This window comes from Pteronotus mesoamericanus, unplaced genomic scaffold (assembly GCF_021234165.1).
Source record: "Pteronotus mesoamericanus isolate MK-2021 breed Mesoamerican mustached bat unplaced genomic scaffold, CSHL_Meso_final scaffold_167, whole genome shotgun sequence".
Lineage (NCBI taxonomy): Eukaryota > Metazoa > Chordata > Mammalia > Chiroptera > Mormoopidae > Pteronotus > Pteronotus mesoamericanus.
This window is the reverse complement of record NW_026555308.1, coordinates 30,783,386-30,807,728: the sequence shown is the minus strand read 5'-3', so window position 1 is coordinate 30,807,728 and position 24,343 is coordinate 30,783,386. Positions and strand designations below refer to the sequence as shown.

At 39.0% G+C, this 24,343-nt stretch overlaps 1 protein-coding gene across 2 annotated transcripts; it reads right to left on the bottom strand.

Moving 5' to 3' along the window:
• Positions 1-9,821: 9,821 nt before the first annotated feature.
• On the bottom strand, positions 9,822-23,371 carry LOX (lysyl oxidase). Of its 2 annotated transcripts, XM_054589905.1 has the most exons (7): positions 22,462-23,371; positions 21,998-22,106; positions 20,573-20,710; positions 18,978-19,134; positions 15,712-15,807; positions 15,250-15,365; positions 9,822-11,662 (listed from the first exon to the last, which is right to left on the bottom strand). In XM_054589905.1, exons 1-7 carry the CDS (start codon positions 23,090-23,092, stop codon positions 11,656-11,658), a joined length of 1,254 nt encoding a protein of 417 aa, XP_054445880.1. In that variant the 5' UTR covers positions 23,093-23,371; the 3' UTR covers positions 9,822-11,655. The 2 variants fall into 2 exon arrangements, with proteins under 2 accessions (XP_054445880.1, XP_054445883.1); XM_054589908.1 differs by lacking the exon at positions 9,822-11,662 and having other exon boundaries at positions 14,874-15,365.
• Positions 23,372-24,343: the final 972 nt, after the last annotated feature.

The following is a 24,343-nucleotide window of genomic DNA, read 5'->3' as shown; positions in this document are numbered from 1 at the left end:
GGACATCTGTGTCTTGTTTCTGATCTTAATGGGAACTCTTGTAGTTTTTGCCTGTTGAGTATGATGCTGGCAGTGGGTTTATCATATATGGCCTTTATTATGTTTAGGTATATTCCCTCTATTTCCACTTTGCTGAGAGTTTTTCTTTATAATAAATGGGTGCTGGATTTTATCAAAAGCTTTTTCTGCATCTATTGATATGATCATGTGGTTTTTAAACCTTCAGTTTGTTTATGTGGTGAAACACATTTATTGATTTATGAATGTTGTACCAACCTTGCATTTCTGGAATAAATCCCACTTGACCATGATGTATGATCTTTTTTGATGTATCACTCTATTTGGTTTGCTAATATTTTGTTAAGTGTTTTAGCATCTATATTCATGAGGTTTTTAGCCTGAAATTTTCCCTTTTGTAGTTTCTTTATCTGGTTTTCGAATTAGGATAATGCTGGTCTCGTAAAATAGGCCTGAGAGCTTTCCCTCCTCTTAATTTTAAAAAATTTCTAATTTTTTTGAGTATTTTCTTTACTAATAGTAAATATTTATTTTCTAATAGTTTGAGAAGGAGAGGTGTTAGTTCTTCCCATAATATTTGGCAAAATTCACCTGTGAAGCCCTCCATTCAGGGTTTTCGTTTGTTGGGAGTTTTTTTTTGTTTTTTGTTTTTTTAATTACTGCCTCAATTTCACTGGTTGTTATTGGTCTATTCAGGTTATCTGCTTCTTCCTGATTCAGTTTTAGAAAATTATGTTTCTAGAAATTTATCCATTTCGTCCAGGTTGTCTAGTTTGTTATCATATAATTGTTCATAAAATTTTCTTACTATCCTTTGTATTTCTTTGGTGTCAGTTGCTACTTTTCCTCTTTCATTTCTGATTTTATTTATTTGGGTCTTTTCTCTTTTTTTCATGATGAATCTGATTAAATGTTTGTCAATCTTGTTTATCTTTTCAAAGAACCAGCATTTGGATTCATTGATATTTTGTATCATTTTTTTCAGATTCCATTTATATCTGTTCTGATCTTCATTATTTCCTTCCTTTTACTCATTTTGTGTTTTGTTTGTTTTCTTTTTCAAGTTCCTTTAAGTAAAAGTTAGATTGTTTATTTGATCTTTTTCTTTTGTTCTGAGATAGACATTTAATGCTATGAATTTCACTCTTAGGATTGCTTTCCCTATATCCCACAGATATTGGACTACATTCTTATTTTCATTTGTTTCAAGGTATATTTTTATTTTTTCCTTGATCTTGTTGTTGACTCATTCATTGTTTAATAACATGTTATTTAGCTTCCAAGTCTTTATGTATTTTTCAGTGTTCTTGTGATTAATTTCTAGTTTCATAGCATTGTGGTCCAAGAAAATGCTTGCTATGATTTTAATCTTGTTAAATTTACTGAGACTTGTTTATGTCCTAACACATGGTCTATACTAGAAAACGTTCCATGTACACTTGAAATGTATAATCTATTTTTTTGCGGTGAAACACTCTGAAGATACAAGTTAAATCCATTTGATCCAGTGTGTCATTTAAGGCTGCTGTTTCCTTTTTGACTTTTTGTCTGGAAGTTCTGTCCATTGAAGTCAGTGAAGTGTTAAAATCCCCTACTATGACTGTATTCTTTTCCATTCTTTTTCTTTTTGCTGCTCTGCTTGGGTGTTTTTTTCTACCTTGTCTTCCAAATTACCAATTTAAGCCTCTGCTTCATCTAACCTACTGTTTATTCCTTCCAGTGTATTATTTATTTCAGATATTGCATTCTTTACTTTTGACTGGTCCTTTTTTTATGGTTTCTAGTTCTTTTCCCATCCTGTTGATCATCCTTATAATCATTACTTTCAAACTCTACATCTAATAAATTCTTTGCCTCCCTTTCATTTGGTTCTTTTACTGGAAGATTTGCTGATTCTTTCATTTGGGACCTGTTTCTTTGTCTTCCATTTTGGTTGCCTCTTTGAGATTCTGTCTAGGTATTAGGTAGATCTGCAAAGACTGGTGGAGCCCTATGTCAGACACTGCCTGTGACTGGCCCTAGGCAACGATTAGAACTATCAGTGATACGCAGCTTGATGCTCCCTCTGCTGTTCCTGTTTGTATGAGGAAAGAACCAGGCTGTACACCAAGGCTATCTTTTAGCAGCACTGGGCCCAGGGGGAGGGTCAGCTAAAGTGTCTGCGCTCCTAGAGATGGGCCTTAGTTGTTAAACCTCATCACTTAGCCTCCAACTGACTATACATAGCAGTCCAGCTTAAGCTCCACAGGGTGGGGCAGAGTAATTTCTGTGGGTGGGGCTATTGCTTCCCCTTAGGCTAATGTTCTCTGGACAGGAGTGCTCGGCCTGAGAAAGATGGCTTCTTCAGTATGGAGAATGACCCAGGACAGGGATCTTGGGGACTGTTCCTTTAGTTCTCTCCCCAGAGCCACATGCCCCAGACTCTTCTCACATGTCCCTAGTCCACTCTGGCTTCCCTCTGCCAGAGCCCAGAGTTTATGGCTATAGACAGAATTTTGTGTGTTGCCCCGTTAAGAGGCTCTCTGTGTCTCCAGTCATCTCTCCCTGGCAGACAGAAACCCTGATGCTTTTTACAGATGGGTTTTGTATAGCACCTGGCTCTGGTGCTATAAGCTAGTTTAGACCCCACACTTCTCAGGGGAACCCTCCAGGCCACTAAAATATCCCTCTGGCACTGCAGCTGCTGTCTGTGGGAGCCCTCCCAGCCCTCTTGTATCTCTTCTGCACCCCTTACCGGTCATGTTGTGGTGAAGTGGTTTCTTCTGTCTGTCCATGGTTTTAAGGCTTCTCTCCAGCTACCGTTTAGTTGGTTATTCAGGATTATTTCTCTAAAATTTAGTTGTATGTCCAGTTTGGTCCTAGGAGGAGGTTTGTGCACCTTCCATTTACTCCTCTGTCATCTTGGATCCCCACTGTTCATTCTTAACACCACCAAAAGACAGCTAGAAATGTGAACTTTTCATGTCACACAATTTTGAAGGACATACCACCACTTATCAAGTCTTCTTACTCCTTTAAGTCAAACCTAACTTATATCTGGTTAAGTGTCTATATCTAATTTTTTTATAGGAAATACAAGGTATGGAAGAATGTATTAAATAATACTACCAGGATAAAATCTGCAAATTCAGAATATGAAAAATTCTGTATGACAATAGGTATTACATAAAAATACCTATTTTTCACATATATTAATAGCAAGACAAAGAAAAATGCTAAAAAGGAAATATATATATTTCAAATCCTTAAAACATAATAACCAAATTCAATGTGTGGTCCTTGTTTGATACTGATTCAAACAAACCAACTTTAAAAAAGGAAAGAGATTATAAGACAACTGGTGAAATTTGAATACCAGTACCAATTAGATATTTGATGATATTAAGTAACAATTGTTCTACCTTAGCAGTTACCTCAGTGAAATAAGTATTGATAACAACCAACATAAATGATTTTAGTGTCACCAGAATGGAAGTATTAGTTTTGAGTGAAGATCCAATATCTTGTGGTAGGGCAAATTCCCTCTTAGGTATTTTTTTTTTCCGGGAGGTTCAAATGAGACGAGTGTTTGAGGTTAACGCAATGACGTTGGCCTCTTGTTGATCATTGAGAGAGAAAGAATTCCAGAGGGCCCCCTGAAGCTAAATTGTGAAATCCCTACATGAGGAGAAAGAAAAGGAGAATATGTCATTTTTTTCCATGCCTCTAATATTCAGAAGTAATCCCCTGAGAAAATTGGAGAGAAGGGATCAGGGAATAAGGTTATGTGTGCCTAGCTCCTGATAAGCCTTCTCAAACTCTGAAATAATAACAGGATAACTCCCTATGGACTAAAAGGCATCTCTAGTCAGCCCCGGCCTTGGAGAAAGTCTTGGCTTAATACGTCATTTTCCAGACAGCAAGCTGCCTAAATTAGTGAAGAAGTTGCACCATGTGTATGTTTTCCATCTCATCCCTCTGACCTCATCCCCTTAGATCTCTCTCTCTGCAAAGCATTTTTAACAGTTACTGATGCTCTCAGATTCAGGTTCAAAAACCTCTGGGATGTGTTGTCATAATTGTATACCACTCTCATCTCACTCTGGCATACCACAATGCACATTTTTCTATACCTTAGATTAAAAGAAATAGTGAGAACATTCTAAGAGTATATTGGGAGAAGGTATACTGACTGCTTGTTACTCTCACCCTAGCCTCTAGCCTCTCATTTATCACTCCAGTTCTTCCAGAACACTAGTATTTTGCTATGCTTTTCTCTGAGGCTTTCCCTGCCCCTTTACTCCACCGTTGATCTGCACCCACTCTAAGGGGACTGTAATGTGTTAAAAGCACAATGTAACTAATGGAAATAAAGTGTGCGATGCCCCTTTCTTTAGGTTCCCCTTTTAAAGGGAGTCACTCACTGATGGTCAAAGACAAACAATTGGGTAGATGAATGGTAGAGAGAGTACATGGGAATGGGTAGCAATTGGAAGGAAAAAAATTAAAAGAGTGGCTCTTTCTCATGTTCTTTTTTCCTTTTTTCTTTTTGGATTGACACTTCCTTTTGCAACTCCAATGTGACTGGTTGAATTAGAAGGAACTGGGATCTTCTGTCACCCTTGTGAAATGCCTTGCTAGGATTTCATGAAACACTGAAGGTAGGATGTGAGGGAGAAGGCTGCTTAGACCTGCCAACAAGGGAGGGAAATAGGGTTGAAAGGGAGAGGAAGTGACATTGTGTCTTCCTTGTGGAAAAGTCAGCTCTTAGATACTGAGCATATGGGGTTCTCATAACAGAAATCAGGTGACGAGCAGTTTGGAAGGGAAGGTTCTCAGCTGAATTATGCAGATGTTGATTTTATGAATCTTTTTGCTGGACATAAGTAAGTGGATTGTTGGTTCCCAGTAATTTTCTCACTGAAAATATCCATAATAACTTATCCCTTTCCTCTGGAGAATCATTTTATTTTCCCCCACCTTTCCCTCACACCCACACATGAAGCCAAAAAGCAGTCATGCGATTTGGCTGGGAGCAGCCATTCTCTTACTTGATCTTGTCTCCTTGACTTGAGTCTGTCTCCTTGACTTCTGTGATTGAATAAGGAGGAGCACTTGACTCACTCTGGACCTATCATGGTATCCACAGTGACACATGACTCAACCTGAGCCTATGAAATGCCTTCCCCTAGGTTTTTCAAACTTGAGCTACAGGGTAATGCCCTTTGCTTTCTGATCAACAAGCTGTGTGAATGTGTAGTGAGATCTGCAGGCAGTAAAGTTTCCATCCTCATGGAGAAACTAAACCAAAAGCATGAAGTCAGCACTCAGAGCAGTGACAGCGAGAACGTTGATGGTGTTTGATTTCCTGGTTCTATCTGTGCCTGGGGCAATCCTACCTTTGCCTTTCCTCTGTTTGATTGCATGAACCTATGACTTCCTCCTCTGACCAAGCAAGTTTAAGTATATTCCCATTACCGGAAACCAGAGTCCTGAAACAAAAGTGAAGTGATCAAAGCTACCAGATTATTTCTCCATGAATCTTAGCCCCAGTCGCAACCCAGCTATAGATTGTTGTAAAACTTTCTGCCCTAATATCATACCTCTAAAGAATGAATGGTATTGTAATAATTGAAAATGGTTGACTCTAATACTTGCTATATGACAATGGTATAATTCACTAGATTGCAAATGACTGGTTGATATTTGGTCCAAATTTTTCAGGCTCCAAATTTATACATTAGTTCAGGAAGATATGTGCAATGAATATCCAACATTATTTGATTTATTTAGGAAAAAAAGGAGTTGTCTCTTATCAGGAGCTATCATTACATTTGTCCTTAACCCCTATTATATACAATTGTGTCATGAATTCTGGTTTGCCTTCATATGTAAAGAAATTGGGAACCAGCAATATTATATTTCTAACAGTGACCTTGGTATATGCTTGGTTATTGTATCGCTGGTTCAACTCGCACTTACGTGAGCTCTTGCATGCGTTCTCTCTCCCTCTCTCTCTCTCTCTCTCTCAGATTGGTGCCTATATCCCACAGCTAAGCAGCAAATTATTGGCAACAAAGTGTAAATACACACATATATCCTTCCAAGTCATTTGTATCCAATCCTATTTTTTTCCTGCCCACTCTGAGAAGTGCTAAGATTTATTTTACACTTACCTAAATTATACTATTAGGTATAACATAAAATAATTTCAAATATATGAAATGAATGAACCATGAGAAAAATGATTGGTTGGTCCTCAGTGTTATCAAGTAATGTTTGAATAGGAGAGATTTTAATAAGAGGTACCTAAAAGAGTTCAAGTTATCTGACAAATAAGAAAAGCCTGTATTTCCTTCTAAAATAAAACATGGTTGAGAGATTGAAAAGTCCATTAAAAGAATCATTCTACATCTGTTTTACCTATTTAATATTGCAGTGTTTAGGACGCAAGGCAGACAGTAAATTGGTTGGATTGGGGTATCTGCCCCTTACCACTCAAATGCTGCCACTGTCGTACGTTTGTGTTAAGTAATTTTCAAATAATCTCATTTATGAATTGGTAATTACTTAATATGGCAGATCCCAGAGTTTTCTATGAAAAAAAGTAATTTAACAGCATCGTAAGTGCTATAAAAAAAGATATATATGGCAAAACAAACTGAGAACCACTAGGTAACAAAGATAAAGTGGTTTCATTACTACAGGACTTCCCAGAATGTTTTAACCTGGCACTATGTACTGTGAATACCTCCCATAGAGATAACATTTCCCATACTTATTTTGATATGGGGTTTTTTTTTTTTGGTCCTCATCCAAAGACTTTTTTTTTTTCATTGCTTTAGAGAGAGAGGAAGAAGGGGCGGGGAGGGAGAGAGGGAAACAGAGACATTGATGTGAGAAACATCGATTGGGTTGCCTTCTGGTATGCGCCCCAACCGGGGATAGATTCCGCAACCTGCATATGTGCTCTGACCAGGAATCAAAACTGTGGCATTTTGGTCCATGGAACGACAGTCTAGCCAACTGAGCCACACTGGCCAGGGCCTTAATATGGGATCCTTTTGAGTGAACTGTCCTTTGAAACTAGAATTCACACACATACTTGAAGAAATAAATATTCTCCTAAATCTGTGTGAACTTTGTATTTATTCAAGTCAAAAAGAGGTATGGTGCAAGAGCTGTTTAAATTTAAGCTGAAAATTACTAAAATAAAAGTGGTTTATTCAGCTTGCATGTTAATACTCCTCTACTAATATCTGCGACAAGGATTAGAAATATTAATAAATGAGTAGCAAAAGGCAGTTAAGTTTTCTGACAGAAAGGAATGATCTGCTCTCCCCATCTTTGGCTAATAAGCCAATAATGAACAGGGCTTGAAATACTGAACACTGTTGGGACAAAAGAAATCATCATTTGCATTAGTAAGGAAAGCGTATTCAGATACTTTGCCCTGAGCAGGGGAGGGAAGCAGGAATTGGTGGTTTCAAGTACCACTGCACTGCTATTCTACAACTCAAATCTGCAAGCTTCCAGCCGCAAGCCTTACATCTATTTTACATGCAAGAACTCCTTAAAGATGCATTGTTTTTGTGTTAATTTTGTTAATACTCCCCCCCCGCCCCCCAAAAAAACAAAGCAAAACACTTGTCCAGTTTGGGGCCGATTTGTTCTCTCAGGTTACCAACTTCCAGGCTAATCTGATACACATTTAAGTAAGGATTACTGTGACAGCAATATTTCTCCTTGTATGAAGAGCATGTAGCTTGCGTGGGATATGTCCCCTGAGTGTATATATGTTTATGCATATTTCTTATAAATCCTAATTAAAACAGAATGTGGTTATTCTCACAATGCCTGCTCTGTGTCCTTGAAGTAGTTGGCAATGGCGACAAAATTTGCAATCCATTCATGTAGTTTCTTTTTTAAAACATCAGCTAGATTTTTTTATCCATCATAGACAAGTTTCAAGTCATGTGAGCATAAGAAACAATTTGTTAATACAAAAGGCAGCTAAGCAAAACTACCAACTAACTGTACACATGGCTTTAAGATTTTTAACCTAAAGTGAAATTCATGTCATTTATTTATATGTAACAACAAATGACCACTATAGATACTTGAAATCATTTATTCAAGGCATTTTTATAATTTTGCACTCATTGTATAAGCATACAAAAAAGAAGGTGAGAGTGTAAAGCAGAATATAAAGCCAGTGTCTGGGCATTTGAAAATAAGAGCTCTTAAAAAAGTTACAGGTGTTTTACAAATAAGATTACTGAAAAATTTGGAAGAAACTAAAACTTCACTAAAAAGGTTGCAATACCAAATGATATGTCATGTAGTTAGTAGCAAGCAGTTATATTTTAATTAAATGTTTATATCCTGTGAACTAAGACAACACTTTTACATTCAAGTTGAAATAATTGAGCACCATTTTGGCTTCAAGGATAAATGAAATGCTTGAAGTGTTAAAAGTGGCCCAAGACTTTCGGTAGCTGGAAATGAAATATAGCTGTTTGAATATATTAATTGTGAATATGAATTCTAAATATAAAAAATATATAGAAAAGGGTAATTTTTACTTATCAGTTACTCTATTAGTATCAAGACAAGTTACTTTTAAAATAAAATATCTTCTGACCAGAAATTTTATATTCTCACACAATTTACTAAAGATGAATTCTCAGTGCCATGATAACTTTAATAAACTGTAATTCCTTTAGAATCTCAATATTGGGAATGTTTATGAGTGTGATTGCTATATGAGGTTTCAGAGAGAAAAAATTATTGTTCATTATTACAAATAATGCCTAGTGATTGAAATTGTGAATAAGGTTATTATGCAAAAATATAAAGATTTCCTGGAAATAGTCAAGTTGTAGATTCATATGCTCTGGTACTGTTGAGAGACTGAATCCTAGTCTCCACGGGCAAAATGTCTTTAATCCAGACTGTGGTCTGAATAATTACGAGGCCACTAATATGGCGTGTAGAAGACTCACTAAATTATTTTCCTATTTAGCCCATTTATTTCACAGTCTTTATTAGTTTAAAAGCCAGTATTCAACATTCTTTGTATCTTTTCTGCTTTCTGTTTATTTTTAGAGTTTGGTAAGCCTGGATTGTTTATTTTATTAATGGATAACTTTTACCACCTAGTCATTTTCTGTGAGTTTTTGTGGCTATTCAGAGAAGAGATCCCTTGAGGTTCAAAAATACTGAGTGTTAAATCAATACTTGTGAGTAATTTGGGAGTGTTTAGGAGTGATTGAGGAGGAAGAATGTTTACATAAGGAATAAGTGAAAATCTTTAGCTTCCTAATTGAAACTTTTTCCCAAAATCAACCAAATAGGACATGTTATATTTAAAAGGCAGACATTTCAGGGATTTGAAATATTTTTAATTATTAGTAACATACATGCATATAATCATTATTAACTTATTTTTAAAATAAAATATGGTCATGAAAAACAATAGTGCTTAAAATAGAATTTTTTAGATATGTACTTATAATTGTTAAAAATGAAATAAAGTGAACCTAAATGGTAATAATGACATTTTTCATACTTAATTGAGGTTAGGGATAACCTTTTTATATCCCAATGCCTAGCATGCTAGTGCCTGGCATGTATTAGGCCCTCAAATGATGATGGATGGACAGACAGATGGAGGACCCAATGAATGGCAGTAAATGTGTCATCTCATGTAGCCAAGGCCATGATATTGGCTAGCTTGTAATACAAGGGGTAAGAATCTCAATGAAACTATAGATCTTAAATCGATAGATGCCAGTCTGGCTCAGCATTAATACTGACAGTAGTTTTCTGGGTTTTTTTTTTTTTTTAAGCATATCGAAATATTTGAAAAGATTGCAATTTAAATGACAGGATCATTCTACAATCTTAAAACTAAAAGGCAATTTAAGGCAAAGAGGTACATCAAAGAAGCTATCCCATAGCCCAGATACTAGCTCAATGAAGGTTCTGGGTCTCTATTAAGCTGGCTGTGTTCTCCCTTGTTAAGTGCGTGCCCTGGCGGACGTGGGTCACGTGGTCCTCTGCTATCCACCCTTCAGTGTCTGTCCGTCTCTATCCCCTCTCACCGCGCTAGGCACCGAGTGAGTGCAGGACGTTGTGACTTTACAACTCAATGGCGCATATAGTATGAGGATGCCAACTCTTTTTTAAATTCTACCTCATGTGTCCTTGCACTTAAAGTACCTTACTTGAGATTTTAATACTGGTTAATGTAGGAAAACTGCTTAAGCACCACTTACTTAAATGTGTAATTTGATTTCTTTCTGCACTTCTTGAATTTAGGAAAAAGAGAAATTCTCCAAATTCCATTATAGCACACGGTTTCACAGTTTAAAATAAAATCACAGCTGTCTCATTATGCAGCACAGTCCTTGGTTTTACAGAAAGTATTTTTTCCCTTATTTACCAACCCCTCAAGTATGTAATGCTATGTGCTTTCCTAATTTAGATTATATTTCAGATATACACACACACACAAACATGTATGACTGACTCTTGGTTGACGTAGGATAAGGTTCCTGTATCCACACACATTATGTCATCTATTTTGGATAATTTAAAATTTTTAAAGATTCCTCTTTTTAACGCTGAACATTTTAAAAAATGTAGAAAATTTGAAAAATCTAAGATGTTTTTCATTAATTTTCAAAAAGCATTTGACAGTTGTGGTTTGAGGGACTTGTTCATATGATTTTTTTTTTATGTCAGTAAGAAAAATTTTTTAGCTAATACTTCCATATACTTAATTGTGCATTATCTTTGGATATATTACGTTTGTCAGCAGAATAACTCCCCATTGACACAGCTGTCCTATGTATACCGGTCCCCAGGATGGTAACTTTAAGGATGCCACTTAAAAGTTCTCTGCCAGTAGGGAGATTAAAGAGTAGAGCGGGAAGCATCAACAAATGGCAGGGAGGAGCTGGACAGCTCAATTACTTAATTTGTTCCAAAACAAAAGCTGACTTAAGTCAGAATGAGATTGTACACTTGACAGAAAGAAAGGCGTTTATCTACTAATTTAAAAATGTAAACATAAATTTTATATAGGGATGTAACTATCTGAATACATATATTGCCATTTCTTTGCTATATAGTAATATTTCTTGATACCAATGGTAATGTGTTTGTTCCTTCCTCAGCACCAAATGTGTCCATATCTATTTAAACAGTAGGAGCCTCATTTCTAATTAATCTATGCCAGGACATATATAAGCCAGTTATTATTGTGGTTCACCGAAGTTTCAGTACTTTAAAAAATTCCCAGTTCAAAGTAATTTTGGCTCATTCATTGAAATATTGTTTTCCTTTCTGTATTATAATCTCAAAAAGAGCATAAGAAATTTGGATTTCTTTGAAATAACCAAGTGTGCAACTACATAATTGAAACATTATGTTAATTCACAAAATAAAGTGAATAATATTAAAATTTTTCCAAATAATGCCGATTTAAATGTTCAAAATCCAGTTATGTGCTATTATAAACCAAACAAAAATTCTTTTGTTGTTTTCTGTTCTCTTTTTCAAAATACATAAATCCTACTGAAGTTAATCTATTTTTTTCCCACTTCAGAACACCAGGCACTGATTTATCCATTGGGAGTCTTGGCTGGCTTTTTAATACCTATATTAAAAAACAAAATAAGACAAGTTATTAACCTGGTATATTATAAATGAACACAGTAGACAAGTTTGAAGTCAACCTTTTTAAAAATTGAGATGTCATTGTCCCTCCACCTAAGCAACAGTCACCTTCTTAAATTCACCATTAATACTTGATTTAATATGGATTTAAAGATTTTATTTATTTTTTAGGGAGAAGGGAAGGGAGGGAGAGAGAGAGAGGGAGAGAAACATCGATGTGCAACAGAAACATCAATGGGTTGCCTCTCACACATCCCCAACCAGGGACCTGGCCCCACCCCAGGTGTGTGCCCTGACCAGGAATGGAATTGGCAACCTTTGGGTTTGCGGGATGATGTCCAAGCTACCGAGCCACATCAGTCAGGATGATTTTAATACTGATTTAAAGAAAGTAACTATGTCAATAGTAGAAAGTGTATCCCTGATACCTACAGATTTGATGTTTATAGTTAAAAAGAAACATCCACTGCAATAATCAGGAGTACAGCAGCCCTGCCTGGGTAAGTTCACTCCATGGGGCAAGTATGGCATGTGCACTGAAAAGCAGGGTCGTGGCCTCTTCATGAGTCCTTTTCCAGCATGATTTTGGATGTGCGGTGAGGCATTAATGGGTAAGACAGAGGATCAAAACCAATAAACCCAATATTACTGTATATATATTGTGATCATAGATCCCCATGTAAAGGAAGTAAGAATGTACTTAGTCCAAAATTCATAAACAATAAATTTCCAAACAGTAATTTCTGTGAGAAAAGAACTTAATTGCAGCATCATAGGACTGAACTGGGCCACACAGTCACCTGGTCCATATGTTTTATTTACAGGAAGGAAAATGAGGGAGAAGAGAGTAATTAAAGGCACACACTTTCTAACCGGATGGTTTGTTCACACCAATGGAATGCTCTCAAATATTTCATTAACATGAAAAATACTAGTAAATCGGGAGGTGATACATCTTTAAGAGTTAAAAAACAGCAATAGTGTTACTGAGGGAATCACACATTGTTGCTTACAGAGTCGGAAGACTGACCATTTCACCAGAGGCGAGGTAAACTCCCCGCCCAAGAAACTGCAAAGACTGCATCAGCTTCACAATGAAGTTCCCACTTTTTGGCTTGCTCTTCAGTGCTCCCTTTGATTTGGTCCCAGCTTACTTCTCCTTTTTGCCTAACTCTTAATTCCACAAAACATGTTTTAGCCCGACTAGGACACTTGCTTTTCTAAACATGTTCTGCAGTTTCTTCCTGCCACGTAGGTGTCGGTGATGTTGATTCCTCCCGGCATGCTCTTGCTTAACTCTCCCCCGTGCAACCCTCCTCAGCCTTCAAGGCCCAATTCAAGTGTTGTCCTAAAGCCACTCCTGATTCGCAGCCAGAGAACTCTGACCCCTAGAAAGGGAGACTGAAGCGAAAGTCCAAATACAAGAGGCATTCATCCTGAACGTGAGAGTTTCTTTCTCAAGGTTTCTGTACTTCTCCCACTTGTAGTTAAATGTGATCTTATTGTATTATGAATCACTAACTATGGGTCATTCAAGTTTTTCATTTCTTCATCTGATCAATATTTATTATTAAAATTCTAACTCAACCACTCTTGCAGTTTAATTACACTCAGTGGCAACTGGTTAAAAAAAAAAGGCAACTTTAGGCTGGAGCAATATAACAATTTTTATTTGTTCAAAATATCTGGCAACATCCAATTCAATGGATTCTATTGATGAAAAGCAAGACAGATTCTATGCAACAACAGAGTCAGCTTTCTAGACCTAGTCCTAGTGCAAGGTCGGCAGCTGTACCTGGGAGTCACCTAACTTATTATTATATCTTACCCCTCTCACCCTCTCCATTCAAAATGCCTAAAGACAAGGTAATTTATCTATTAGTCAGGTATAGCGTAAGAGGCTACATGACATGGTGGCAGGCCTATATACCTAGCAATGGGTATACAGTAGACAACAGGCTAGGTCCCAACCATGACAAAGTACAGCAGGAGACAAACATTAAACCAAGAGATTCACAAGCAATTAATTAGAATTATTGTAATAAGCCTACACGGGAGCAATCCAGGGTCAGGAATCATGTATCTTTGCATTACTCTCTAATATGCAGTGTAGGACCTCAGTAAATACATAGTGCAAATGTGAGAGTGCCAGTAAATAAATAATGAGTGAATAAATTAAGGAACTATAAAAACTAAGAGAAATTAACCCATTTATTTTTTATTTACTTTATCAAATTACACTGACGTTCTGGGAATTTACAGTTGTACTAGGATCAACTCTATACAATATGGGTCATAAACCCATCCAGGTTTTCTGTATTGTGGGCATGTTCAGGAGAATATATTTAATTATCTTTTTTTCTGTGTTGTCCCTTTCCTGTTATAAACTTCATTTATCTTTAATGCTGTTATGATACTTGTGAAGCACAGGCTTTGCTCCTTTATGGGAATAAGGAAAAGGCATCCTTGCAAGGTGAATGCAGCCCAAACCACAGTACACAGCTCTGTGAATGGAGCATGAGCTGCTTTAAGCCCCCATCTCTCCCTAGCCAGGAGGCCAGATAGAAGGCAGAACCTGTATAACTAGGTGTAGGTGGTCTTGGGACAACTGACAAACTAGAGGTTCGTGTGCAGCCAAACGATATCCTGGTTTGTGTATCAGGGAGAAATTGCTATTAATTGTGACTTTCTAGTGTACCTGCTATGCGTGACCCAGAGACAACGGCGCCTCTGCAACATCAAAACAAAGCTGATTGTGTTCGGTATCGAAGAGGAGAACAATGATGTTCTCCTGGTTCAGAAGGCGTGACTCACAGGTGGCAGGTGTAGTTAGAAAGCATAACCCAGCAACACTAGAGCAGCCAGTGCTTAGGGATCAGGGTGGAGCAGACACAGGCAGGAAACCTCCTCAGCTTTCTTTAAGTATTTTCATCAATATACCACCCCTGTTGACAGTAATGTGCAGGGATTCTATCTAAGATTTCATTCGCAGAAGGGTTTCAGAACTAAGAAAAGTATGAGGGCACCACCACACATTCCTTCCTTTTGCTGAATATTTCTCCAGTACTTGTTCTAGAACTTGCATATGTGAACTCTTGATTTCTACAGAATAGGGAGTCTGACCTCTTAAGCTGCATACTTTAAAGCAGTAAAGATTTTTCAGAATGTACTTTGAAGAACTCTAGGAATTTCTTCAGCACTCCTTCATGGACTGTTTGGCAGGAGCAGGAAACCCACTGTTTGGGCTCCCACACCGCATTGCAGATGGCATATTTTACATATTCGGCCTCCACACAGGCTTTCTGGGTAAACAATGTGTTCTGTGTGTATGTCTTTCTTCAAAGCTAAGCTTTAGGATGCTAAAAACCTAAATACAGCTCCTTTCTCTAACATTACCTAAAAATGATCAGCTCTACCTATGTGATGGTGCAGGCTCTACCATTCCCTATCTTTGGTCTCGTTTACAAAGAGGCTACAGTAGTGGGAGAAACAGACCCATCCCATGCCTGCTGATGAACTAAAACACTCTGTGAAAGAGGATCACTTAGCTAGGCAAATAAGACTCACGGTGAAATTGTGCAGCCCGAGGCATACGCGTGATGTCCTGTGTAGCGAATGTCACAGCGCACGACATTGTTGGAATAGTCTGATTCAGGCACCAGGTAGCTGGGGTTCACACTGACCTAGGCAATGCAAACATCATCCGCATATCAGATTTTATCAGCAGTGTTTACTGGTTAATTTCTTCCTATTTTCACAGGGCTAGCATGCATCAACTCACTGTGCAGGGAGGGTTAAGTTAGGCAAGTGGTTAAACTTTGGAGAAGTTTTGGAGAGAGGCTGTCTATTTTTTCCTCAAGTTCTTTAAAACAAGAAATTTTTTCATATTTATAGGATCACTTAGAAATAGTTCTGGAAGATATGTAATTGTTTTGAGGGCCATGGTTATTTAAATTTGAATCCAGAGGAAGAGATCTATTGAATTGCAATCAAAATAAATTACAGGTACATATTTTCAAAGGCCTCTACCTTTAGAATGTAGTTTCCAGGTGCTACATCTGTGATATCAATCCATTGGCAGTCTATGTCTGCATTATACGTATCATAACAGCCAGGACTCAATCCCTAAAACAAATGAAATAAACAATTTTAAAAAGATGGTGTATGATTAGAGTATGCTAAAGAATATGCTTATTATTTGCAAATTAAATTTTTAGTTAGTACTTACAAGAGTCTGACATAAAACTATACTTATATTGCATCTCCCTTGAGAAGTATATATTACTCAGCCTTATAGCACCTCCAGCTAAAAAAAATACAGGACTAATATAAGTAGTAGTACATCTAGCTTTTTAGAAGTGTCACAAATCACCAGTGATAAATACGATCTCAAGTGACAAAATAGGCCTCTACCAAAATTCTAAACTATCACCAGTTCAAGAATAAAGGCCACACAATAAATAATCAATCTAGCTCAACTGTCATCTTCTCAGTACAACCTTCCCCAATTTCCCCTTTGGGAAGTTACCGTCTTGTACTCTGCCCATGACACTTTCTTGTGTCTATAGCTTTTATAGTATTTATCCTTTTCTCCTCTGAGGTATAATCATACTATATATCTAACTATATAATTAACAGTAACTACGTATTTTGTGCCAAGAATAATTTTAAAATGTCACATAAATTCAGTTCCCAGAACTACAAGAGGTAGGTGCTATTATTATCCTCATTTTACAAAAAAAGGGATCTGAGGCAGAGTAAGGTCAAAAAACTCATGGAAGGATACACAGCTCGTAAGTGGCTGAGTTGGTTTTGCGTTTAGGCAATTGGATCCAGAGTCTCTGATCTTAAGCACCACACTGTACTCTCTCATGTAGTCACTGAAGTATTCTGTTGAATTAAAGGGATGAATGTGCATTTCAGTGTTTGAATCCCACCTCACTGTGCTTGCTATTCACTTCAATAAGTAAATGAGTGACTTCTACAGGCTGAGGGAAGAATTGATAAATGACATATGGTCCTCACTCTCCAGAAAGTTATAGTCTGAGAATTTTGTTCAAATTGAAGTCTGTGGGTATATTCTTCATCCCACTAATTCTTTGCAAGAGGTTCTACTGTGGTATTTTCATTCTAATGGTAATCTAAAGTAAATTAAAAAGCAGATGCTAGAAGCATTTTAACTCAATGCGGCCACTTAATTTCAGCACCCAAATTTGCTTTGGTGCTTAAGATGGCAGGATCATCTAAGCATGTCCTACCAATATTGGTTTGGCTATAACCTGATTCAGGAAGAAAGAGTGAGAACAACACACAAAATAGCACAGACAGGCCACACTCAAAATTACTTGTGTCAGGGCAGTGTGGACCATATACCCACCTTGGTTCGTACCAACACACTAACAGTATGCTGAGGAGTAAATATATAATAAATGTTTTCTGATTCCGGGACATAATCCTGATTCTGGCACATAGTAAATACTTAATCACCGTTAGGTCCTATTATTGTTGCTACTGCTCCTACTAAATTTATGGCATTATAAGGGATTCACTGGATTAGATATCTCTTTAATACAGGTTTAAATAACGCCGCAATGTGTATCTTACTTTCAAGTGAGCAAAAGAGCTTTAAAGAATGTTGAAATTGGTACTCCAGGATAACTCAGCCAGCAGAAGTTAAGTATGAGCTTTGATTATCTGAACTAGCAAACAAATATGAGGGGTTTTAAGGCCATTAAGCAAACAGGTATTTCATATATTCAAAGTGATACTTTAAAAACAGATTAAATGTAGAAATGTAAATGCCTGAGGCTGTCTAAATTAGTTATTTGTTTTTAGCAAAACACTGTTACATTAAATGAATGAGGTTAATGTGACAGTTTCTAGTTTTAGATATAAATTTGTTATGTAAGAGTTATATGAAAGTATAAATACAAGGAAGTCATATCTGGTTTTATATTTAGATACATTTAATCATCATTATATTACAACTAATCTAAGTCAGTATTGGGACTTTGTGAGAATCATTTTTTTTTTCTTTAAATGAAGCAGCAGTCTAGGTAAAAACACAAAATCATAAATCATTTGCAATTCAAGACCTGGTGAATGATAGTTAAAAAGGTCATAAATAGAGATGATAAACAGGAAAGCTACCGTATAAAATGAAGTGGGGTTACTCCAAAAATTAGGGGACTAGAAGTGCTATAAATGCCTGTATTCCTGTACTCAAGTATTTCAGCAGTGAGCTGTCCAGAGTGCTTCATTCTAAATGAAGGGAATAATCTCCAGGTCCCTGCACAGGCAGTTGCTATGGGACTTGGAGATCACTGTGTGAAAAAGGGAATTTCTATACGCACATATGTGTAATATGTGGGTAGGTTGCATCTTCTATTGCCTAAATAATAAGTGCTGCTTCAGGGCACTTAGTGAACCTCCTCCGCTCCTTCCAATTGCTGTGATGTTCTAAACTCAGGGAAAGAAACAACAGTAACATTTAGGTCATCAAAAAGCTTCCTGCTACAGCCCTGGAATCTGCTTCCCCAGGTGCCAGCTGCTGATCCCTTTGTGCCCTGAGTTATATACATTTTGCTACTCCTTGCCAAGATTTTGGTTGGAGTAAAATTATAATGTCCTTTTACAAATTAGAGTTTCTTATGGAAATACTGGCATGGTTTTTAACTGACACAGATTTTCCCATTATAAGACATACAAACTGCTTAGTTCAGCACGATTTTTAAAAATCCATCCCAAGAACATCTGACATCAATTATACTGTAGGTTTAAATATATATGCATGAAGAAAGAAATGGTATCCTTCTGCTCTTATTTGCATGATTAAAAGAGACAGTTTTTAAAAGTGCTTTTTTAGAAACCTATTTTCTCTCCTTTTGCTAACCACAATCACCAGCTATCCTATTTTTAGCTTAATAGGTGGAGGAAGGAATGGTTTTGCAGGTGAGAAAACAGATCTTTTCTACAGTTACTTACCAAGCCTGTTAAAGAATACAGAATAAGTTCAGATATTGGAAACCATTCAGATTTTTTCAGAGAGTAAAGGGCTGCTTTTGATTGTGGAACATAATAAGTATGCAGTGACCTTCTGTGATGATGAAATACTTTCAAAATATTTGGATCATCAAGCCATCACTTTTCCTTTCCCAGTTATTTTCCATCTTGACTGGATGACCCCCTCCATGGAACAGTTTGTAAAAGACAGGCAGGAGGGAAGAAAATAAGAAGACCACATTGTTTTCTCTCGGGCGTCTCTGCAGAGTCCGGATTTGATAATGCCGACCTACCTGTGTGTGCGCAGTACATGCAAATCGCCTGTGGTAGCCATAGTCACAGGACGTGTCCTCAAGACAGAAACTTGCTTTGTGGCCTTCAGCCACTCTCCTCTGGGTGTTTGCATCAAGCAGGTCGTAGTGGCTGAATTCATCCATGCTGTGGTAATGTCTAATATTCCGTATAACACAGAGACAGTGGTCAGTAACATACAGAGAGAACCAGTGAGAATTTTAGATTACTTCCACCTGCCGTACACATTCATTTGCACATTAATACTGAGATAAAGTTTATCTTCTTAAAGCCAGATTCATGCTAGATTCCCGCCCACCCCAACCGAGGGTTAGAAATCTATTAAAATTGTAACCTTTAACTTGATATTTTGGGGGGAAAAGAAAACCTTATTTGGAATATCTTGTTTTTCTATTTTACCCTGTTTTACCTTTGACTGTTAAATAGAAATAGACAATAAATTATCTGTGTTTAAGTGAAACTTGCCATATGTCTTCTAGTATATTTCCCTTGGCTGCCAATAATGATGTTTCATTCCAAAAAAGAAGAGCTCATAACAATAGGGAAGTTTCTGTGACATTTTTAAAAACTGAGTTTTCATAGATTTAAAATCATTGCTAAAATGCAAAAGAGAAAAAATGGCATGTTTTTTTCCACCATTATTATTAAACCAGTATAAAGTTTTATTTGGAAATAAAATAATTCTGTTTTATCAGCAAATTAGGCACTCCCATCTACTGTTATCATTCCATTAAAGAGAAGGTGCTGAGTGTTTGTCCACACATTAAGGAAAGAAGAGGACATGGCTTGAACTGCAGAAAATCAAAGAGTGCACATCGGGACTTCTTGGCAATAGACAGCTGGGCCATTTATCAAGGTGAATTATAGAATAACCTAACGTGAGATTCTTTTAAAGTTAGGACAGAATGAGCAGTTGTATTGATTCCGGTCCTTTAAAAGATGGAGAAAGGTCCTTCTCAGCTCATGGGATAGATTCAGGGGTGTCCAACCTTTGGGCGCCTCTGGGCCACGCGGGAAGAAGAACAGTTGTCTTGGGCCACACATTAAATACACAAACACTAACGAAAACTGATGAGCAAAAAAAAAAGGTTTTAAGTAAATTTACGGTTTTGTGTTGGGCCGCATTCATAGCCATTATGGCCCACGTGCGACCTGCGGGCTGTGGGTTGAAAACCCCTGGACACCTTTCTTTGAGAAAAGTATCTGAACCCTTTTGATAAAAATATGTGGTCTTTATTAAATGCTGTCAAATGTGAACCGACTATAGATAGGTGATCCCGGCCGCAGCGGGCTTCTTTATCAAGCTTACTTATGATACTTTGGAGTACAAGTCTAGCAAAGCCAATTGCTGTATGCTATGAGCAGTTTTAATAAGATGGATTTAGAGTTTCTAATTTAAAAAAATAGCAGGATCTAGTAATTGATATACTATCTTAAAGACATACTCCACTGATTATGTCAAAAAATACGGAGAAGAATTCTAAATGTAAATTACAGCAATTTTCTCCCTTTGTGTAAGAATCATTTGAAACATGAAAAAAACAACTCAAAATACCCAGGAGGCCCATCTACTTACTGGTGACAGCTGTGCCATTCCCAGGAATATCTTGGTCGGCTTGGTAAGAAATCTGATGTCCCTTGATTTTTCACTCTTTGGGGAAATCTTAGCAGCACCCTGTGATCATAATCTCTGACATCCGCCCTATATGCTGAGCTGTCATTACGGAAAAAAGACACATTTTCACAGACTATTAACTAAAGACAAAACAACAAGCAAAACCTTTTTCAATGTATAATAGTGACTCCCTTACTCCCCAAACTAGACTACGAATTCCAAGAGACCAGGGCATTTTGCTTACTTTATTTATTGCCAAATCTCCAGATCCTAGAACAGTGCCTGACAAGTAGAGCTCTGTGAACATGTGTTGAATGGGTGAATGAATGACAACTATGGAAATCCTCAGTTTAAGTGTAAAAACATAATAAAATTAGCACTAAAATTTACATATGATATGTAAACTTTATAAACAATTCAAGTGTAACCATATGAATGAGTGAAACTGAGGTGGTAATTATCCAAGGTTAAAAAAGAAATCCATATTTACTTATTAAGAAGTTTGAATTTAACAATACATTTCTTGAACAATTAACTAAGATGTAAAGTGAGAAAATAACCCTAAAACACTACACTCAGATTAGATAAATAATTTTGTAACGTCACTATCTTCAAAACAACATCATTGCTATAATAATGTCGGGAGTGCAATGGTGTGAGTGATGCAAGACTCAGGAATGAAAATGATAGGCTTCAGTTCCTTCTCTTCCTTTAGCGTGACAGTTACAAAGAGTCAAAGTGGGAGAAATACACAAATAAGCCTTACTATGTTCCTTGTAATATATTTTGTGTGAAAATACATTCAAATACTATTAATAACTTTATTTTACACTGTAAAATATTGTTGAGACCTTGCAAGACGTTCTTTTGCTCCCTCTGCTGGTTTCCCAGCAGCATATTCAGAGAAATCCATTCCCAAAATTGCTATGATTTTATTTTAGGACTGATGGGGGGAAAAACGATCTTGCTCATGGTCTTATTCTGGCTGAAGTAAAATCCCTGAAACTAATCGTGGCTTCAAACAAAAGAAAACCACTCTTGTCAATGAAGGGTTCCACATTGGCAAATTAGCCTCTAATCGTCAATCACAATATTTATTTTTCACGTTTTCTACATTTAATTTAATAGAAAGCGATTGGAAACAGTTAGCTCCAAAGCTGAAGGATCTTGGATCTTGTGCTTCAGTTTGAAAGAGAACCCACAGAAATCTTCAAAATTTTAACTGTCCATCCAGGTCAGCATGCCCAGGAGATCAAGTCCTACTTCTCAACTCTTGCACCACTTTCCTACTTTTGTCTGTAGGAACAAGAGTGGTCAGAACTAGGCACCTGAGCAGCCCCCGGAACGATGACCGGGGAGCCGGGCCGCTGATATCCCAGCTAGTACCTGGCTAAGCAGTTTTCCTCCGCAGCGCACCTCAGGTTGTACATGGACATCTTTTGCACGTACGTGGACGCCTGAATGTAGTAGGGATCTGGCACCAGGTCCGGGAGACCTAAAGGAGAGCAGGCGATGGTCACAGCAGTGAGACAACGCTGCGCCCCCTACCCTGGCAACTGGTACCTCAGTGTCTCTTACTCCTCATCCTTTGCCCAACCGGACTGCTGTACCAGTGCTAGGCTGCGGGTAGGAGAAAGGGGATGCCCCAGGCTGCAAAACAATGTGGAAAGGAAGCAGGAGGGGCCAGGCGCGTGGTTTGCACCAGATTCCAGGGCTGCCTTTGCAGGCGCAGAGGGAGGGATCGGATCTGCGGGGACTAGGGCCTGCCGCGCCCTGGCAGCCACGTCGGGGAGCCACCAGCCACTTTGGGGAAGGGGTGTGCGGTGGTTTCGGTGACTTGTGGTGCTTACCGTACTGGAAGTAGCCGGTGCCGTAGCCGGGCCGGTACCTGCTCCCAGGCCGGGGCCTTTCGTACGTGTCGTAGTAGTTGTAATAGGGGTTGTCGTCGGAGTACTTGTAAGGGTTGTATGGATCGTCTCCCACCATGCCGTCCACGCGGCTAGGGGGCCTCAAGTTACTGAGCGCCGGGCGCTCTGCCGGCGTGGTCCGGTTCCTCGCGCGTGAGGCGCCGGGTTCACGGGCCCCGGACGACGAGTAGCCAGCTTGGAACCAGTGGCGGGCTGCGGGCCCGGGGAGGCCGGCAGAGGCTCCCGATGAGGCAGTGGTCCGCGCCCGAGTCGCCGCCGTGCGGTTGTTGCGGAGCAGCAGGATCGGCGTGCGCGGCTGCGAGGCGGCCGCGTTGGCGGCGCCCGGGGCGGTGGCGCTCGGGTCCCGTCGGCGCTGCGGCTGGTACTGCGAGCCCTGGCTCAGCAAACTGAACACCTGCCCGTTGTTCTCCCATTGGATCCTGTGGCTCCAGGTGCCCGGAGCCGCAGGAGACTGGCGAGGGGGCTGCTGCTGGCCCGCAGCCGGCGGGGCGCAGCGCAGGAGCGTGCAAAGCTGCAGGGGCCCCAGCAGGAGCGCGGTCCAGGCGAAGCGCATCGTTCCCTTTCCCGGATTGCCCCCACTCCGGGAGGACAGTAGCTCAGAGAAAAGAAAAACGGGGTTCAAATCACGTGAGAGAAGGAGAAATCTTCAACCCGGTGGCGGTGGAGCAGGAGTATTTTAGTCCCCACCAAGCAGTACCAAGGGTGGGCTGCAGACCCTGCTCCAGCCAAGGCAGCTGCTGGGACGTGGCACCAGCCTCTCCTCTTTCCCAGTGCTCTGGAAGGCGAAGGGGAGCGGCGCGGCGGCGCGGCGGCCCGGCGAGCCGGCAGTGTCTGGAGTGAAGGAAGGAGGAGAGATTTTAAACTTTCTGGCACGTTTGCAAAGTTACACAAGCCGTTCAGGCCCGGCCACCCCTCCGCTATTTGTTCACGTAATACGATTGGAAACGTGCGAGGGGACAGCTCCTCGTCTCTGCCCCTCCCTCCGCTCCCCGTCCTGCCCTCCTCCCCCCAGACACGTTGCACAGGGAGAGTTAAGGGGAAAAAACAAAAACGGATCACACATCCTGAGACACACTAGGCTTAATCTGGGGCGAACATGCAGGAATTTCAAAAGACTCAGACAAGCAAAGGCAGCCAGGCCGTGGGGCGACGCCAAAATATGCATGAAGAAAAATGCTATTAGGTCACCAGCCCCGGAGAGGCGGGAAGTTAGGAGGAGGTAGGGAGGGTGCTGGGGACGAGAGCTGGAGGCGGAGGAGAACGATTGTGACTAACTTATCTTATCCATAAGGAGTTAACCAGACAGATTTCCCAATGCATACTCACTCATTTTTATGGGAAGTGCCCTCAGCAAATAAACCCCAGGATATCAAATTTTGTTTTTTGTGTGTGTGTGTGTGCAGGTAATATGAGAAATGGGTTACAAAGTTGTTTCCTACATTGAATAGTTTAATAACTAAAAGTGAAATTGTGCAGGGAACAAAGCCAGCTAACACTGAAAGCGATGAATAAACCTGTCTCTTTTCCTGAATGCTGGCCTGATTTGTACTTTGTGTGGAAGTGAAGAACCTTCTTTCTTCTTAAGTGTCTACCAAGAAGTTTCATTGAAGGGGGGCTAGAGCAAGACTGCCTCAGAGATCACTCAGAAGACAGCCAGCTTCAAATAAGCATTTTATCTGACTTCCTCACCCCCCACCCCCCCACCCTCGCTTTCTACATCTAATAATTAGATTTGACTTTGGATTTTAAAACTTTGTTAAATGTTGAAAAGTCCTATGACATTTGATTGATCTTCCATATTAAA

Excerpts from the sequence above, each read along its gene's own strand:
- LOX (XM_054589905.1), bottom strand. The coding sequence starts at position 23,092 with ATGCGCTTCGCCTGGACCGCGCTCCTGCTGGGGCCCCTGCAGCTTTGC. Across the intron at positions 22,107-22,461 it reads CACCGGCTACTTCCAGTACG|GTCTCCCGGACCTGGTGCCA; the intron begins GTAAGCACCACA and ends GCTCTCCTTTAG. Across the intron at positions 19,135-20,572 it reads GAATGGCACAGCTGTCACCA|ACATTACCACAGCATGGATG; the intron begins GTAAGTAGATGG and ends ACGGAATATTAG.